This window comes from Petaurus breviceps, unplaced genomic scaffold, assembly GCF_028583685.1.
Source record: "Petaurus breviceps papuanus isolate PSGF00001 unplaced genomic scaffold, PetGlider_PUasm1.0 37, whole genome shotgun sequence".
NCBI classification, from domain to species: Eukaryota; Metazoa; Chordata; class Mammalia; order Diprotodontia; family Petauridae; genus Petaurus; species Petaurus breviceps.
The window spans coordinates 98,308,763-98,328,171 of NW_027186296.1; the positions used below are offsets into that span (position 1 = coordinate 98,308,763).

Sequence of the window (19,409 nt, forward strand, 5' to 3'; positions counted from 1 at the left end):
TCCTTTAGAGACTGCTTACAGTATCAACTTTTCCATATTATTTGCAGTTATCATATTCTAAGAACATATGTGAATGGCTTTAATTGTAGTTTTCCATTGGTACTCAATAAATTCTAAAGGTATACAATAATGTTGTAAATGATAACAATTATAGCTGGCATTGATAGAACATTTTAGAGTTTTCAAAATACTTTACTGACACTATCTCATTTTACTCTTACAACAACCATGGGAGGTAAGTGCTATTATTTTATAGCTGAGGAAACTGAGACAGACACAAATTAAGTGACTTGCCCAGGGTCTCATAGCTGGTTAATATTTGAGGATCCATAGTCATTTCTTCCCAACTCCAAGTATAGTTGTATATGCACTGTATATATGTATATATATATATACATGTACATATATATGTACATGTATATATGCACTGTACCCACTGCATCACCTAAATACCTATGGTACCCAAAGAAAGCTCAAGAAGATTTTAATATTATCACCAGTATAGTGATTGGTTGTTGTTGAGTGATAAATATCAGTTGCTTGAACTATAAAAATACTGTACAAAATGAAAGGTAGATTTGGATTCATAGGATGCATTAAAAAACTTTATAAAACTGTTCATTTGGAAAGTTAAGCAGCATTATTAAGGTCAGAAACAGGCTTGGTAGAGTCTTGGTCTTTGTTCTTTGTTCAGTTATTCTTAAGGGAGTCCTGTGCTCTGTGGGGGGAAAGCTGTGTTGTGAAACTCATTATTACCTTCAAAGTTCCATTGTACTTAAAAAAATAGAAGGAAGTCTTTTCCAGGATTCATTGAGGGACTAGAGAGATGATGAGTGAAACAAATTAAGGAAATGCAGGTATAGGTAATTCTCTGCTCAATACTTTGTGTTATGTTTAAGCCTTTCCTTTTTTTCACTCATACCCTGTCCATTACTCCCCTTTATCTTTAATACATAAAGAATACATCCCTTGCCTTTTTTAAAAAATAATTAATTAATTTACTTTTAGTTTACAACATTTAGTTCCACAATCCCTTGAGTTCCACATTTTCTCCCTCTCCTTCTCCTCCCCATAGCGGCATGCAGTCAGATACAAGTTCTACAAATACCTTCACATTAAACATTAGTCAAGTTGTAAAGAAGGATTATAACCAGTGGAATCATCCCTCACCTTTTTTGTTTTTAATACCATGACTCTAGTTCAAAGTCTTCTGCCACCTGCCAGGACAAGGAAATTTTGTTTCTTTTTTTTTTTTTTTGCCTTTGTGGAGGGCAATTAGGGTTAAGTGACTTGCCCAAGGTTACATGGCTAGGTTTTGTTTTGTTTTGTTTTGTTTTTGTATTAAGTGTCTGAGGCTGGAACCAAACTCAGGTCCTCCTGACTCCGGGGCTGGCGCTCTACTCACTGCTCCACCTAGCCGCCCCTGGACAAGGACATTTTCACATTTTGGCAATATCCGATTTTTGAGCCTTACGTCAAGAGACTTTTCTCCAAGTTTTAGATGCTTCAGCCAGGCTGAATCCCTGTACTCTGCCTCTGTCTTTCAGAATCTCTGTCTTTACTCACTCTGTTCTCTATATTCACCTCATTATCTCCATCTGTTGAATTCCTATTTATCCCATACCTCCACAAACCCACTCTGTTCTGTCTACTTGACAATAACCTTTACCCCTCAGACTTCATCCCAAACATGGTTAATACTCTCTTATTAAACTCTGAATTATTTTATATCATATCAATTTGCACAATGTCATATTCTATTAAACTGTAAATTTACTGTACTTTAAGAGAACAAGGGAAAGCGACAAGTATTTATTAAATTCTTATTGTGTGTCAGGTACTGTGCCAAGCACTTTACAAATATTGTTTCATTTGATTCTTGTAATGATAAAAAAAATTTAATTCTCGATCCAGGGTCACACAATAAGTATCCAAGACCTTTGAACTCAGATACTCCTGAATCCAGGTCCATTGTTCCCTCAATTGTGACACCTAGCAGCCTAGATACTAGCTCTGTTACCATGAACAGGACACTTCATTTTTCTCAGCCTCGGTTTTTCCATTTGTCAAATGGTGATGATAACCCTCACAAGGTCATTGTGAAGGTCAAATGAGATAATGTGAATAAAACTCTTGGAAAACCTTGGAGCATCAAATATGTGGACTCAACAACAACAATCAATGATTTTATAACACACACAAAGTGTGTTTAGAATAACTTCATAATGACTGAATGGATTAATTAGCTAAGCGTATTCATTGAAAAGTCAATGTGTGCCTTCCATAGGACTAAGCATGTATGTCACATAGGACACACATGTATGTGTGGGCATATGTATGTATGTGTGTGTAAATTAAAGAGTGAGATATAGTCCTTACTCTCAAGAAGCTAAGAGAGGTACTCAGTGTTATAAAACTTCCGAAAGAGGTGAGGGCACATCTAGCCCATGAAATCAAGGAAGCCTCCTCCTCTAAGGAAGACACCTGCAAACGGGAAATAAAAGCTCGTGCCTGCAGACCCTCTACATTAGTGTTTATAGGCTGGTCTATTATACTACAGTGGCTCTGGCCTTTTGTTTTTGGTGGAAGAAAAAAAAAGAGTGCACAATTGGTAAGAACTCTTCATGTTGGAGTAACTTGACCCTTGAGTTCCTGGGTGGTTTTCTTCATGTTTAGCCACATGTGCCATATTCCTTTGGGTTATCTCATCTGCTAATATGTACTAAAGGTTGCCTAAAATCATGGGTATACACATACACACCAACCCACACATACATACCAACTAAATGATCTTAAGATTTAGAGAGATGAAACATTAGATATCATATAGGCCTATCTCCATCAATTACACATAAGGAAACTAAGACCCAGGAAGGTAAAGGGAATTGTAAGTATCAGAGTTGGATTTAAACTCAGGTCCTTTATCTCCAAATCCATTGTTATCTCCAATACATCAGACTGATCTCAGGCATAGAAAGCATACTGAAATTCAGATAAGGACTACTATATCACTAGTTGAAGGGCATCTGTGTAGCTTCTGGGTCATTCTACTACCTGTGAGATTCTCATTTCAGGGTTAATAGGATCTTTGGAATGATAGGGCATGGGTCCCTAAAACTTCTTTTTGGAAAAGGTAATCCATTTACGTGTATAAGAATGAAAAAAGAGACCTTTGGAAATTAAAATTGTATATGCCATAGTTCTATATTTGTGAAAGTTTTGAAAGCCCAACCTCACCTACTTAGAAGTCAGTGCATTTTTCTGTTCTACCTAGCCATCCCCCCGTGTATGCAGGTGTGTTATATATTTATCTTTCCTTGAATATTCATTAGCTAACAGCAAAGCAAAGGCTTTATTCAGAGCGAGTATTGTTATCTATGCCCTACACTGCCTGTTGTTGTTTAGTCTCTCTGACTCTTTGTGACTCCACTTGGGGTTTTCTTGGCAAAGATACTGGTGTGGTTTGACATTTCTTTCTCCAACTCACTTTGCAGATGAGGGAATTGGGCTAAGTGACTTGCTCAGGGTCACACAGCTAGTGTCTGAGGCCAGATTCAGGAAGATGAGTGTTCCTGGATCTAAGCCAGCCATTCTTTCCACTAAGCCACCTAGCTGACTTATACTGCCTATAGGATCAGGCAACTAGCAGCAGACTCCACTGGTATAATTCATACCAGCAATACTAGACAAGATATAATTACTTAGCTTCATCACTGCCAGCTTTACCATGAACCTGACTGGTCACTCATGAACATTCCCCACATGCCACAACGATGGTAATGACTTCCCTTCCTGAACTATTACACTTCTTTCTCTGATATTTTCACCTTCCCTTGCTCCCTGCTTTTCCTTTTCCCCCAGCCTCACTCCTGAGTGCTCCCTAAGCCATTTTTGCCTTGACTTTGAAGTTCCCAATATTCCTTTTCTAACTTCATTTCTGGATTGATGTCTTCTGAATCAGTTCCTGGTTTCACTTTTAGCATCATGGTATCATCTCCAATTCAGTTCTGCTCCCAAGTCCATCCCTCTCTTCCATGAGAGAGGTAGCCATCGACCTCTAAGAGTAAGCAAACCTTATCTCTTTCTGGGGCTGGCTGTGACAGTTGGCTTGTTGAACTTCCTGATACTTAGAAGTGGAATGGGATTGGCAAATTGATTGGAACACTTTTTATTTTCCTATATTGTCTAGGTTTTCCATTCCATGACCTAGTAATAAGGACTTCTCCCTGATGCCCACTGCTCACTGCCTTCCCCTCACCCCGGGCTATCTATTTGTAGAGAACTAATAGACTTTAAAATACAGGGTTTTAACTAGGTTCTGAAATATACTACTATTATTTCGCAATCACATAGCATTTTATAGCTTAAAAGGCATTTTATATATTAACTCATTTGAAATAGATAATGATAATAGTTTATATTATATAGCACTATCATTTATTGCTGAGGAAGGGATTTTTGCTCAGGTACAAGTTTAATAATAATAATTGACATTTATTACATAGTGTTTTCAAGATTACAAAATGATTCATCTGCATTATTTCATCTGAGTCTCACGGCAACCCTTTGAGGTAGGTATTATCAATATTACTCTTACTTTACAAAACAGGAAACTGAGTCCCAGAGAAGTGTAATGATTTCGTCCATCAAGTCACAATAACACAGGCAGTTATTGTACTTGAAACAAGATAGGAATTCCTACTCCAAGGTTTTTTCCCCCCACTGTTTTATGAAGCAGGTCTAATGGTTGTATGTATTTTTTGTATTGCAAAGATGTGGATGAACGTGTTAGAAAACAGTAATCATGATGGGTTAGAGATGCAGTTATGCTGTGAATTTTAAGACAGAAATTATTAACTGTGCTAAAACTATAAACAATAGGGAAGCAAAAAAGGAATGTGATGCTGGTGATATGTTATGGGAAGAATGGAAAGAAAAGAATGACAACAAAATTGATGATGAGGAGGGCAGCTAGGTGGCACAGTGAATAGAGCACAAGCCCTGGAGGACCTGAGTTCTAATCCGGCCTCAGACACTTAACACTTACTAGCTGTGTGACCTTGGGCAAGTCACTTAACCCGAATTGCCCTGCCTTCCCCCTCCAAAAAAAAAAAAAAGGAAAAAAGTGATGAAGACAATCTAAATTATCAAAACCCACTTTAAAAAGTCTTTTTTTTAAATACATGGAAGAAAAATTTTGCAGTAAAAGCATCTTATACAATGTTTTTGTATAATCTTCAGAATGTTTTTGCTTTTCAAAGGTATCTCAGTTTTGAGGCACAGTCATTTCTCTGGGACAGATTGTATTCACACCAATATTACATATAAGCATTATCTTTTTAAAATTATAACCATCTTGAATGTAGAAAACTACATATTCTACTTCTTTCCTGTCCCACCCAGAACCTTGTATAGAATACATTATTGATAAATGTTTGATGGTGATAATTTTATATGATTTTCGTTTTCACTCCTCCCTACCTTTCAGGACAGATATATACAGACTTACATTTTCCATGATTTATCCTTTGGAAATATGTTTTCATTGCCATCAACATAGTACCTATTGTAAAAGATTATTAGGGTAATTGAAGAAGAGTTAACAACCCTATTTGCAGGAAACATAAGGAAGTTTGCATTAAAATGTTGACATGGTTATTTGTTCTGCCTTAGCCATCAGAAGATCCAGCAAGGAAAAATTAAAGGTTTATTTTGGGGTATAGTGGCTGTTATCTTCAAACTCATCTTGTCAGTCTGGTAGAATAGAATGGTTTACCTATATTATTTCATTTTTTTCTCTATTTTAATAGTAAATATTTGCTAAAAAGAGTAGGAATATTCTAGTGGGAAAAGATCATTTAAGTGATCTTTTAGAATAATGGATTCATAGACATTTGAGCTAGAAGGAAACTTTCAGATCATCTACTCCAAACTTCTCATCATCTATTTCTAAATTCATTTAGTTAGTGGCAGAGGTAGGGCTAGAGACCACCACTCCTCATTCCTAGTACATTGTCCTGTCCACTGTTCATGGTGACATAAACAAATTGGGTCACTGAATACATTAATTCTCAAAAAGGGGCCAATCATGTAAGAGGGTTTCTAACATTATCTACAAAATCAGGTTATGTGACCAGGCTTTAAAATCATGTAGAATAACTATTAAATGGATGGTCATATTACAAAATTGACTTTGACATCAATCATGTCAACACTTTGGCTTCCTGACAATTGTCCTTGGGAACATAGTTCCAAATCATAATATTATATTTTATGTTTCTTCATTGAGTTCCCTTTCAATTCTTCCTAACCATTAGCAGATATGAAATTTACCATCTAGTGCCACTGAACAATGTCAGTATTGAACATTCACATTGATTTTATGATACAGTATAGTCTATGAGGGAAAACAATCCTATGCCTACACAGGGTTGATTCCATATTGAATGAAATGACTGAAAAATTCAAATAAACTACTGTTCCTCATTTATTAATTTATTCACTAAACTTAATTTATTCACCAAATGGATCAATGTCACCGAATTGTTCAATTGTCCTTGTATCATCTTGACAGGCACAACTGCTCCTAGTTTTGCCTCTCTGTGTTTCCAGGTTATTTCATATTGTTGCCTCAATTTACTCCTCAGGAAAAGGAGAATGTCACCTATGTACAAACATAGGGATGTTATAAAATCAGCACGTGCACTTCATTTGTTTTTTGAGTTACTTTAAGGAAAGCCACTGTACTATGTTATGGTGATTAATTAGTCACTAATCAAGTGAATGCTCAGATTATTTTTAAATCTGAAACCTCTTGAACAGCTAGAGTTTTTAACTATATACCAATTGGTTTGACATTTTCTGGTGCTTGATATGAGCTAAACTTTATATGATGCTTTGTAGTTGACAAAAATGCTTTCCTGCTTCAATCCTGTGAGGTAGGTAGAAAAAGTCTCACCAGCATCTGGCAACTAGAGAAACTGAGGTTCCAAGACATTCCAAAATGTCCAGGGAGTTATTACAATTAAGTGTTTGGAATTGTGATACTGGGACTTGAAACTAGGTCTTTTAAGTCTCAATCAAGGGATCTTGAAAACCTACTGTTAACTGCTTCTTTGGGTAACATGTTTTATTTTTCTTTGTCAGTTGCATTTTCAGGCCTGGGCTTTACAACCTTCTACCTAGCTGGGAAGTTGCACTGTTTCACAGAGAATGGGCGAGGGAAAAGCTGGAGACTCTGTGCAGCAATTCTGCCTTTGTACTGTGCCATGATGATCGCTCTGTCGCGCATGTGTGATTACAAGCATCACTGGCAAGGTGAGCCACAGAGGACGCCTCCTCCATCTTGTTTGTTTTTTATTCTTGAAAAGGACCATGACATCGGGAAGGCAATGTCATGAATTGTAAGCGACTTGGATTTAAGTGAGGCAGCATTGTGCAAAATCACCAGCCTCACTCTCTCCTCCAGAGCTATCTGGGTCCAATGGCAAGATGTAGATCAGGATGACCAGAAACAGCCCTGGATGCAGTGGGATACTTTGTCCTTTTTTACTCAAGGTCATTTCCAAGTCTCAGCTTGTCTGAGGCAACACCTAATCAATGGTTAATGCTAGGTAAGAAATGAGCAAAAAATGACCTCTTCTACCTAGTCAAAAAAAATTAATCTGGGAGGGAAAAACTTTCAGGGTTTCTGTCCTCTGAGACATTAGACCATTGAAAATGACCAAAGTAGGCTTGAACTGGGACCTATTGTTGACCAATCAGTGAGAGTCAGAGTGACTTAGCTTTATGATCCTTCAAAAAAATAATCTAGCCCATAAGCTCCAAGATATCTTATAAAGTTTCAGCAATCAAAATATATATGCCTTTGAGCAGAGCACATGCAGGTAAGGGTATGACTTCCTATGTTGGCTATCTGTTTATGCTTTTTGAAGACTGCTTTATGGAACAAGATGTGGCTTTACTTTTCTACTTAACCATATTTAGTTTTATGTAAACATCCTTTTTTTTTTTTTTTGCTTTTTGGAAGGCAGTTGGGGTTAAGTGACTTGCCCAAGGTCACATGGCTAGTTTTTGTGTTAAGTGTCTGAGGAAAGATTTGAACTCAGGTCCTCCTGACTCCAGTACTGGTGCTCTATTCACTGTGCCACCCAGCTGTCCCTGTGAAAACATTCTTTACAGTGTCCCGAGCTCTTTTATTTTTCAAAAGACAAAGATGTATGAAGGATCCAATCAGAAAGACCAAAGTACACATTTCTATATCAGGTAAAATTATGAAACAACAGCACTGATTATTTTCATTAACAAATGAATTGGAATATACATTTCACAGAATGTGAAATTTCACAGGATGCTGCCCTTTTTCAGGAGATAGAGGATTGGGAGTAAGCTCAGCTGATGTACTTTGGATAGACAGCTCTAGGCTAAAGCTGACCTTAGTTCTCATATTGATATAAGGAGATTTACTGCTCCAGGTCTGGTATATATTATATATGAGTTCTGGAGTATCATGAACTATGAACTCGCTCTGCCCCACCACCCCCAACACCATTCACCATAATAATGATTTGAGATCAGAAAGACCCAGGACCCCAAAGCCAGCTGCAGACGTGCCAGTCTTAACTGTACTCTAATTGTACTCAAATTGCTCTCCATTTGCTCTCTTGCTGCCACATCTAGGTCAGTTCTATCAACCATTTTTGTGCAAGACATACTAGCTTCCTTCCTAATAGCTAGCCCTGTTAGCAAGGTCACTGTAATAACCCATCCTTCCCCATTTAGCAGGCTCCCACAGCCCTCATGCTCTGGAGACTTCCCCAGGGGAATCTGTCCTTCCTTGTGTATGTACACTGCCTCCTTTACTGTCTTCTGCCTGTTTGTTTTGCATAGCCCTGTTTTCCTTTCTGAAGTGAGAGTGAGAATTATCCTTCAAAGAAATTCCTTTGTGCACTTTAGCCATTGGGGCTGCCAATGGTTCTAAATATTTTCTAATTTCTTCTGTGGGATCTGCCTTTAGACCCAATTGATGACCCTTTTTACCCTTCAGGTATTAATCTTACACTTCAGTATTGGATAATGTTGCTACTGCCCAGCTTGATCACCAGCCTCATTCACTGGACTTTGTTCTGAGTCACTTTTCACGATTTCTAAAAGGTGAATCTGTCCTGAAATGATGAAGATTTCCCACCACATGGATGTTCGGAAGAGCATACTGTAGGGTCTAAAACCAGCAATCAAAGCAGTCGTTACCTCAGGATGACTGAGTAATGATAGCACCCTTGAGACAGATGTATGACCTCCCAAGGGCTCCACTGTCAAATAGATACCTCTCATTTAAGTGAAGAAGGTAGGAAGAGAAAAATACTTTTAAAAAACTGTTCATGGTACTTTTTATAAGCATATGTTATCTCTAGAGCTATGACACCATTAATTTTTTGGATTCCGATGTACAATAGATTAAAGAATATAACCCAAACCATAATAAAAGAATTCTCTGAGGGGCGGCTAGGTGGTGCAGTGAGTTAAGCGCCGGCCCCGGAGTCAGGAGGACCCAAGTTTGGTTCCAGCCTCAGACACTTAACACTTATCCTGTAAGACAGATACTAGTGTTATTCTCTATTAGAAGCATTGTAAAGGGAGTCACGTGTGTGTTAATCATTAAGTAAGCTCTCCCTTTGCTTCTGTCCTTCAAAGGACTATGATCTCATTGGTAGGAGGTTTTCTTTTCCACTAATGCCACTTCCATTTCTTCTCACCTTGTTATATTGTCCAAATCTTTTGGTATTCCTCCATAAGCCCAACATGCAAGAAACCTTTCTCTGGTTAATTTAACAAATTTTATGGATATAAATGTAAATCAGGCTGCTCCTGTGTTATCCTTATATCTTTTCAAATTAACATCCCATCTCATTTTCTGGTCCAACATTCTTTAATTATGTCTTTAACACCACCTGTCACACATATTGGTAAAATTTTATACTCTGTTTATGCCCAACACATATCTTTCCATCGACCTCTGGCTCACCAGCACTTGAAGTTTTTCTGAGATATTAGGGCTCATTGATTAGCATTCCTATAACATAACTGAGAAATATTGGTGGAGAAAAGATGTGTTTTGTGTCAAAAAGCAACCAGGAGTCACTGAAAAACAGCACACAGTTTCTCCAATGTAACCCAGCCCATTCTCACCATCCTATTCAATTTTGGTCTAGCTTAATGTTCACCACTACCTTATACATTTTTTATCCAAGATCTGGGTACTAATGGGCTGATTCAGTTGGATTCCTGTACATAAAACATTGAAAAACCTTTTTATTTAACTTGGGAAGCACATAATTCCTCAAACCCATTTTCCCCTTCCTGTTCAATTTTGGTACAGTTTAGTGTTCACCAATAGCTTATCATACATTTTTATCTAAGACCTAGGTACTAATGTATTGATTCAAAAGGTTCCTGTACATAATACATTTTTTAAAATAACTTTAATTTGATTTTAGGAAACTACTTTGGATTTTGGAAATGAATAAAACTTTTCAAAAGTGAATGTGCCTTTGATTTTCCAAAAATTAAACTTTAATAATGAATTTATAGCTTTCATAGGTATCATATTTTTTGAAATATTGGAAGCCTCCCTCTAAAGATGTCCTTTTTTCTGGACTAAAAACATTTTGGTCTTAAAGTGATCAAATGTTCTATAATGAACAGCTGAACTATATCTAGTTGCATATAGTATTATCTGCTGACATATCTAATGTCTTTATGTTTGATTTTTAGGGGGAGTAAGGGGCCTCATAATTCAGGATTGTGTACCCCAAATTCTACCAAAGTGAAAAACAATGCAAATGTAATATATACGACTAGCATTGAAGTTAATTTCAGCCCAACATTAGTCATTTCAAAATTTTCCTTTAGTACAACAAATATTATCTATTAAAGTCTACTATTTGCAGGGGCAACTAGGTGCTTCAGTGAATAGTGTATTAGGCCTGAAGGCAGGAAGACTCATCTTCCTGTGTTCAAATATGGCTTCAGACACTTCCTAGCTATGTGACCTTGGGCAAGTCATTTTACCCTGTTTGCCTTGGTTTCCTCACCTGTAAAATGAGCTGGAGAAGGAAATGGCAAAGCACTCAAGTATCTTTGCCAAGAAAACTCCAAATGGGGTTATGAAGAGTCAGATACAACTGAAACAACTAAACAAAATAAAATATGCAGAGCATTTTATAGGCCCTGTGAAAATTAATTAAAACACAGTACCTTTCCTCAGGGAGTTTATTATCTATAAGGGAATATTCAACTCACAAGCAGAGGTTATATGAGGTCGGATGAGATTATTTTCTAATCATGAGGAATTAGGGGGAGTTTAAAGAAGAAGTGACATTTAATAAAGTCCTGGAAGGAAAGACTGTGTAAAGTGGTTAAAAAGCTGGTCTTGAACCCATGAAGATGTGAGTTCAAGTCCTATCTCTGACACATGCTGGCTGTATGACTCTGGGCTAGTCACTATAGATATAACTTACTATATAATCTGTATTAGTAGAGGGAGTTTCCTTACCCAGGAGTTCCCTATACCAATAAATCCTAGATCCTATATTTATTCTCCTAAAAGTATTGGTAGAATTTCAATGATCAGAATTTGGGGGGGAGCATTTTAGGCAAAGGACATGATGTGAAAAAAGGCCTAGAGGCAATAAGAATGGGCAGTGCCTCAGGCATGGAAAATGATGAGCTATCTTCCCCACCTCCCACCCCAAGTAAAGAATTATGTGAAAATGCTGGCAAAGAATCGTGGCAACAGATTGCAATAGACCTCTAATATCAGGCTTAAAGATATATAGCCAAAGTCAATAGCAATATCAGCTAAGACACAAGAATTTGTCACATTCTGGTGGTGTTTCTATCCAGAGGGAAATTATATTGTGTCATTGTCAGTCTGTCTATTTTGGCTAGTTTCATGATCAGTACCAATCCCTGTAGTCAAATAGAAAACTCATGTAGTGTAATGCTATGCACAGAAGCTTTCCAGAAGAACTGCTACTGTGAACAGCTTTTAAGGTTCTGAATACCCAGTATAGTGATCACTCTATTCCATAACAAAAGCAAAACATCCATGGAAAATTAAGGTACAGCATTCACAATATTACAACTGATCACAGAAAATCACAATTAATATTCATAACATGGTCTCAAAGTAAAATATCCACTCTTAATTTAACTCAATCAGTCACTTATGAGCAGTATCAAAGTCTTCCACTCTTGGGGCAAAGTCTTGATTAACTCAATCAGTCATTTATCAGTAGTTTCAAAGTACAATAGTCAAAGTACTCAAAGTACAATCAGTCACTTATTCAGCAAAGTCTTACTAAGTATCATACACAAAATCCTCCACCCCTGAGGTCATTAGTAAACTATAATTCCATAATTACTCAGTACCCAAGGAGACTTGGGGCCTGTTCTCAGATTCCCTGGATCCCCTTCCATGATCCCTGATTCTACCTGGATTCACCAGACTGTCACCTGGGTTCAATGGCAGATAGCTCCCAGTTCCTTGACCAGCTCTCTTGTCAGGTCCTCCTCCACACTTAACTTCACAGGGTCTGGTCCATGTCAGATCCCTCACCATTTCTGCTCCAGGGAATTCAAGGCTCAACCAAGCCTCAAACAAAGTCTCAGCATCCCAGTCATGCTTCAGTCACTTGGGCCCCTGGCTCCTGGGCTCCTGGCTCCAGATTCAAGGCTCCTGGGCTCCTGGTTCTTGGCCCCAGCTCCTGGCTCTGGCCTCCTGGCTCTGGGCTCTGGGGATCCTGTTCAGAAGAAGCTCCACCACCACTACAAGTTCTCAGGACTCAGTTCTCCATTCTCTCTTCTGTAGCTGCTCTGACACCAGATCTTGGTCTCAAGGAAATTCTGACTTTGCCTCCACCTTAGCTACTTCCTGTTTCAGCCAACCTCTTCCTGTTATATCAGCAACAGGAGACAGGAGTTCATACCTTCTGTTTCCCCAACAGAGGCTTAATCAGTTACTAAGTGTTAAGTACCTGCTACTTTTGCCAACACAAGGGACCTTCAGATTCAAAATTACATTACCATTACACAGAGATAGATAGATAGATAGATAGATAGATAGATAGATAGATGTATAGATATATAGATACATATATATATATCTACATGAATGAATCTGCTGTGGTGCTGAATTTTTTTTAGCAAATAAGCTTATTTTAATGGCAGACTTATGCTTGCTGCCCATCTTATTTCTCAAGCTTTTCAGAGAAGCTTGCTCTCTTTAAACTTCTATGTGTGTGTGTGTGTGACACACACATATAATGTCTGTGTATGTGTGTCTGAAAGTACATTTGTGCATGTACAGTTATTATATAGTACATGACCAATTGTCAGATATACAACCCTAAGGATTTCTGTTATGTTTGTGTAGGTCCCTCTCAGCTTTCAAATTTTGTGATTGTATGCTAGTCATTGTACATTTACTGTGTTGCTCCATATTTATGTGTCTTATCCTCTCTATTAAACTGTAAGTTCTGTGAAGGTGTACCCTGTCCTAACTAATTTCATTTCCTCCTCCTTTAATAAATGTTGTTGTATTAATCCCAGGAAGTTTCAATTCCTGGAAAAAGCATTGAAAACATTATTAAACGGAAGGTTTATGGGCACTAAAGGAAGTAGTAATTGCTTGGAACTAGCAGGGGTTCATTAAGAATAAGACACGCTATACTAACTTCATTTCTTTTTGAATATTGTTGCTAGATCAAAAGAAAATGCATAAGCAAGAGCATACCTGGAAAGAAGTTTTTAACAATAGGATGACAAAGGATGTACTTGATAATAGTATAGCTTAGTGGATTCAGAGCTAATGGAACAATCAGAGCCAACAACTGATAATTTGTAGATTCCTATAAATCTGGAGTGAAGTCTCTGGAAGAATGCTGCAGCATTATGTTCTTGGCCCTAATCTCATCAACATTTTTATTCTTGGAAGAAGGTGTATATTGAGTGTTTATTAGAGTTTTAGATGACACATAAATGAAGGGATGTCAGAGTCGAGATCCAAAAATATAAATTAGATTCATCCAGTTTAGAATGTGAGATTAAATTAGACAAGGTAAACCTGAACAGATGAATGTTAATGAATGCATTTGAGTTTTAAAAAAATTAATTGTGTATGTATAAGATGGGAGGGATGTGGAGCAAGAACAGTTAAGGCAAAAAAAAGTTATTTGGTTACAAGTTGACTTGGCCTACAGCTGATATGGCAGACAAAAATTAAATGCAAAATATGTCATTGTAATATGAACATAGTGTCCTGATCAAGAGAAGTAGTTATATAATCCTACCATATTGTATCCTATCAGGTCACAAGAAACACTGCATTTGGTTCTGGGGGCCATGTTTTAGCAAGGATATTGACCAGTTGAAGCATATCCATCAGGAGCATAATGAGAATGGGGAAATGGTACAAGCCATGTTATAATAATCCTCTGAAGAAACTGGGGAAAGATTGCCATTGAGACAAGGAACTAGACTTGTTCTGTCTAGCCTTAGGGGAAAGAGCTAGAAACAGAGGATGGAATTCAATCCAACAAGAATTTATTGAAGATACATAGCCAAAGTCAACAGCAAGATCAACAAACGTGAGAATTGGTCACATTTGGTGGTGTCTCTATCCAGAAGGAAATTTTATTGTGTGTGTTTTTGCCCTACTATGTGCAAGGAAAAAGGTGCTATGGCATAGTAGATAGGTCAATGTCAGAATGAGCAAGACTTACATTCAAGTCCTTCCTCTGGCTTTGTGACCCTTGTCAAATTGATTAAACTCTTAATGCCCCAGGACATTTTCTAACAATATAAATTCCAGAATAGTTTTCAATCTGCATTAGTAGAAGGAATTTCTTCACCAAGCACCCCCTAGAATTATTAAATAACACAAAAAATATGTATGTGCACACACACACAAACACACACTCAATTAAATACTACATGAGGCACAAAATATGTCAGCACAGAAACAAAAAGGATCTCCTGCCTTCAAAAAGCTTCCATTCTATTAGAGAGCTACAATATGTAAATGCACAAGTTTATAAATGATGATTTGAGGAAGGAGTGAACTGTTACAAACTAGGAGGTAAGAAAGTTGCATATGAGCTAACCCTTGAAGGAAGCTAGGGATGAAAGTGACGAGGGAGTATATTCCAAACATGCAGGAGAGCCTGTGCGAAAGCATGGGATGCGGTATCTCTAGAGAATGCCAGATTTGAGGAACAGTAGCTGTGTTAAGTGTCATGCCTATGAGTCTGAAAGTTGTGAAGTGAAAGAATTTTTCAGCAGAGGGGTTCAGAAGAGGAATTGTTTGCTTTAGGTCACTTGTGGTTGTCCAGTGAAGAGGGGAAGACCATTTGCTACAAATGTCCAAAAGGGGAATTGTTTGCTTTGGGAGGTATTGCACTTTCTATCCCTGGTGGTCTTCCAGTGAAGAGAGGATGATCACTTGTTAGAATGTTGGTGAGAAAATTTATACTTAGGTAGTGCTGGTTCTAGTGCCCTCCAAAGACCCCTCCCAAGTCCTTTTCTCACTCTGAACCATAGATCCTTTAGAAGTTGCTAGATGAGGGGTGGCTAGGTGGTGCAGTGAAGAGAGCTCTGACCCTGGAGTCAGGAGAACCTGAGTTCAAATCCGGCCTCAGACACTTAACACAAAAACTAGCAGTGTGACCTTGGGCAAGTTACTTAACCCCAATTGCCCTCAAAAAAGAAAAAAAAAGAAGTTGCTAGGAGTGGAAGATTATCTTTTCCAAGTCTTTCATTTTACAGATGATGGAAACGAACCTCACTAAGGGGAAATACCAAGAAAACACACACACAATATGTATATACATAAATACATATATTTGTACACATGTGTGAATAGTAAAAGACCTCCAGTATGCTGCATTGGATGGATTTACTAGACTATCATATTTATCTTACCATCCAATGTTAGTAGAGTTTTAATAATACATCTTTACATTGATAACAATATTGCTTCACATTTTTCAACCTTGGCTGGACTTCTCTTCATGTAAAAAAAAAACAACAACAGAACAACACTAACACAGACTATGCTGGCGATACAAAGCTATTAAGTTTTCCCCTTGCTTAATTATTAGCGTTATAAGCACAACGAGAAAACTTAAGTGGGGATAATTTGCAACTATCTACTAAGTTTTCTGCAATGTTAGTTCCCCTTCCCCCATAGCACTGTATGTGCATTGGCAACTATAGTGACAGACCGTTGATCCCTTTTTATTTCAGGATCATAAAGATGATTTCCATGTTCAGATGTTTAGTCAATGATCCAGGAGCAGTTAAATGGGAGCAATTTCATTTGGAAGGATAAGCATTTTGAAGCATTATCTCACTTGCATTTGTATAAGCAAGAAAGAGAAGAAAGCCAAGGCGCTGATAGTTAGACATGGAGGTTGTCATTGAGAGCTTGTTTCTGGAGGCTACAGTCAGCTCACTTTCACGACTTGATTTTTTCTAGGTGTGCCCTTATATTTTGGTGACTGATGTTTATTTATCAATCAATAAAGGTTTATTAAATGCATATTATGTGCCAGGGGCTGTACTTCAATGATGAGCATTTATTAAGCACCTACTATGTTTAAGGCATTATGCTAGGTTCTGAGAATGTACAGACAAAAAAGAAAACAGTCCTGCCTCAAAGAGTTGCGTTCTAATGAACTCAATGCAGCAAATAGCTATTAAGTCGTACTGTGTTCCATGTTAAGTGCTGGATATTCAAAGACAAAATGCAAAGTAGTTTCCGCTTTCAAGAGGTTCACATTCTATTATATATCTATATATCTCTCTCTCTATATATATATGTTCAATGATTCAGTTTGTTATTAGTTGTTTTATAGTTGGAACGTTGGACATGGTACAATCAATTACTTTCAGTTGTCTTTGTGGACATTTTTGGGGCAGTCCAATGACTATCTTACATAGCAATTCAGCTTGACTGCTAAAATGACTGAAGTAACCAAATTAAGTGATTCACTTACACTGTCACCGTTGACGAGATTGCATTCCATTCACTGGTAAAGATTATATGAGACAAGGAGGAAACATTAAGAGAAACCATCAATGGCAAAGAAAAGAGTCAGAAATAAAACCCATGGCCTCCTAACTTTTTGAAATTGCATGAAGTATAGGTAAGAAGTAAGATGAAGTAGAAGTTCTATCATATTTGGCCTCATAAATATCTCTGAGACTTAATTGGAACTAGCTCTACAACAGGATTATGACTCTGGAAAGCTATGCATTATGTAATTAAAGAGAATAGGTGGAAAGTGGAATGTAATTTTATCATGAAAATCAAAGACACAGAATTGGAGAGTTGGAAGGGAGTTCAGTGGCCATCTAGTCCAACCAATATACCAAAGGAATCCCCACTATACCCTACCTGATAAATAGTCATCCAGCTTCTTTTTTTTTTTCAAATGCTTTATTAACTTCTGATTTATATCATTCATTTCCACCAGATTTTGAGTTACAAATTTTCTCCCCATTTTTCCCCTACCCACCACCCCAAAATAGCAGTCCCACAGGATATCCCCTCCTCCAATCTGCTCTCTCCCATATTTTCTCCCATACCCCTTTCACCTTTTCCAGTAGGGCACGGTGGATCTCTATGCCCCAGTGCCTGTATATCTTATTTCCCAATTACATGTAAAATAGTATTAATAATAGCATATATATATATATATAAACATTTGATTTTAACACTGAATTCCACATTCATTCCCTTCCTCCCTTGTCACCCACACTTACTGGGAAGATAAGCAGTTCAGTATAGGTTGTACATGTGTGGCTAATGCAAAACAATAACATAGATATATTGTAAAAGACTGACTATATTTCCCTCCCTCCTATCCCACCTCCCACTTGTTCTATTCTCTACTTTGATCTTGTCCCTTTTCAAAAGTGGGTGCTCCCAACTTCCCCCCCCCCCAGCCTTCCCTCCCTTCCATAATCCCCCCTCTCATCCCCTTCCTCTCCTACTCTCCTGGAGGGTTAGATACCGTATTGAGTGTGTATTTCATTCCCTCCTCAAGCCAAATTCAATGGGAATAAGGTTGATCCATTCCCTTTTGCCTTCCTGTTCTTCCCCTCCATTGTAATCATTTTCCCTTGCCTCTTCTATATGAGATAGTTTACCCCATTCTGTCGCTCCCCGTATCCTCTCATTATATTCCTCTCACCTCTTAATTTCACCTTTTAAGTATCATCCCTTCCTGTTAAATTGGTCCTGTGCCCTCTATCTATGTATACCTGTAAACATAGATACACACATTCACATATGTATTCATATGCCCATATACCCTCATATATAGACATATATATATGTGTGTGTGTGTGTGTGTGTGTGTGTGTGTATGTATATTCCCTTCAACTACTGAGAAAAGTTTCATAAGTTACAATTATTGTTTTTCCATATAGGAATGTTAATAGTTCAACTTTGATAAGTTCCTTATGATTTCTTTTCCCTGTTTACCTTCTTAAACTTCTCTTGCTTCTTGTATCTGAATGTCAAATTTTCTATGCAACTCTTTTTTTTCCAGCAAGAATGCTTGAAAGACCTCTCTTCCACTGAATGACCATATTTTCCCCTGAAACATGATACTCAGTTTTGCTGGGTAGGTGATTCTTGGTTTTAATCCCAGCTCCTTTGACCTCTGGAATATCATATTCCAAGCCCTTTGATCCCTCAGTGTAGAAGCTGCCAGATCCTGAGTTATCCTGATTGTGTTTCCACAATATTCAAATTGTTTCTTCCTGGCTGCTTGTAATATTCTCTCCTTAATCTGGGAATTCTGGAACCTGCTTATAATATTCCTAGGAATTTTCTTTTTGGGATCTTTTTCAGGAGGTGATCAGTGAATTCTTTCAACCTCTCTTTTGCCCTCTGGTTCTAAAATATCAGGGCAGTTTTCCTTCAGAACTTCCTGGAGGATGATTTCTAGGTTCTTACTTTGATCATGGCTTTCAGGTAGTCCAATAATTTTTAAATTATCTCTCCTGGATCTATTTTCCAGGTCAGTGTTTTTTCCCATGAGATATTTCATGTTGCTGTCTCTTCTTTCATTTGTTTGGATCTGTTTAATAGCATCTTGATTTCTCATAAAGTCATTAGCTTCCATTTGCTCTAATCTAATTCTGAAGCAATGATTCTCCTCATTGAGCTTTTCAGATTCTTTTTCCATCTGACAAATTTGGCTTTTCAAGGCATTCTTCTCTTCATTGCACTCCGAACTACTGGGTCCCAAAGCCCACACTGCAATGACCTCTCACTTTGTCCTTAGCATCTATGTGTTGATAATTCTGGAAACCACCACAGGTGCTGGTGATTTGGA

At 37.7% G+C, this 19,409-nt stretch overlaps 1 protein-coding gene across 1 annotated transcript in view; it reads left to right on the forward strand.

Moving 5' to 3' along the window:
* PLPP4 (phospholipid phosphatase 4) overlaps nucleotides 1–19,409 on the forward strand; it is a 212,983-nt gene that overhangs the window by 155,567 nt on the left and 38,007 nt on the right. Inside the window, exon 6 of the mRNA XM_069099101.1 lies at nucleotides 7,147–7,317. Within this exon, the coding sequence (XP_068955202.1) occupies nucleotides 7,147–7,317 (171 nt within the window). The remainder of the gene's footprint in view (nucleotides 1–7,146; nucleotides 7,318–19,409) is intronic.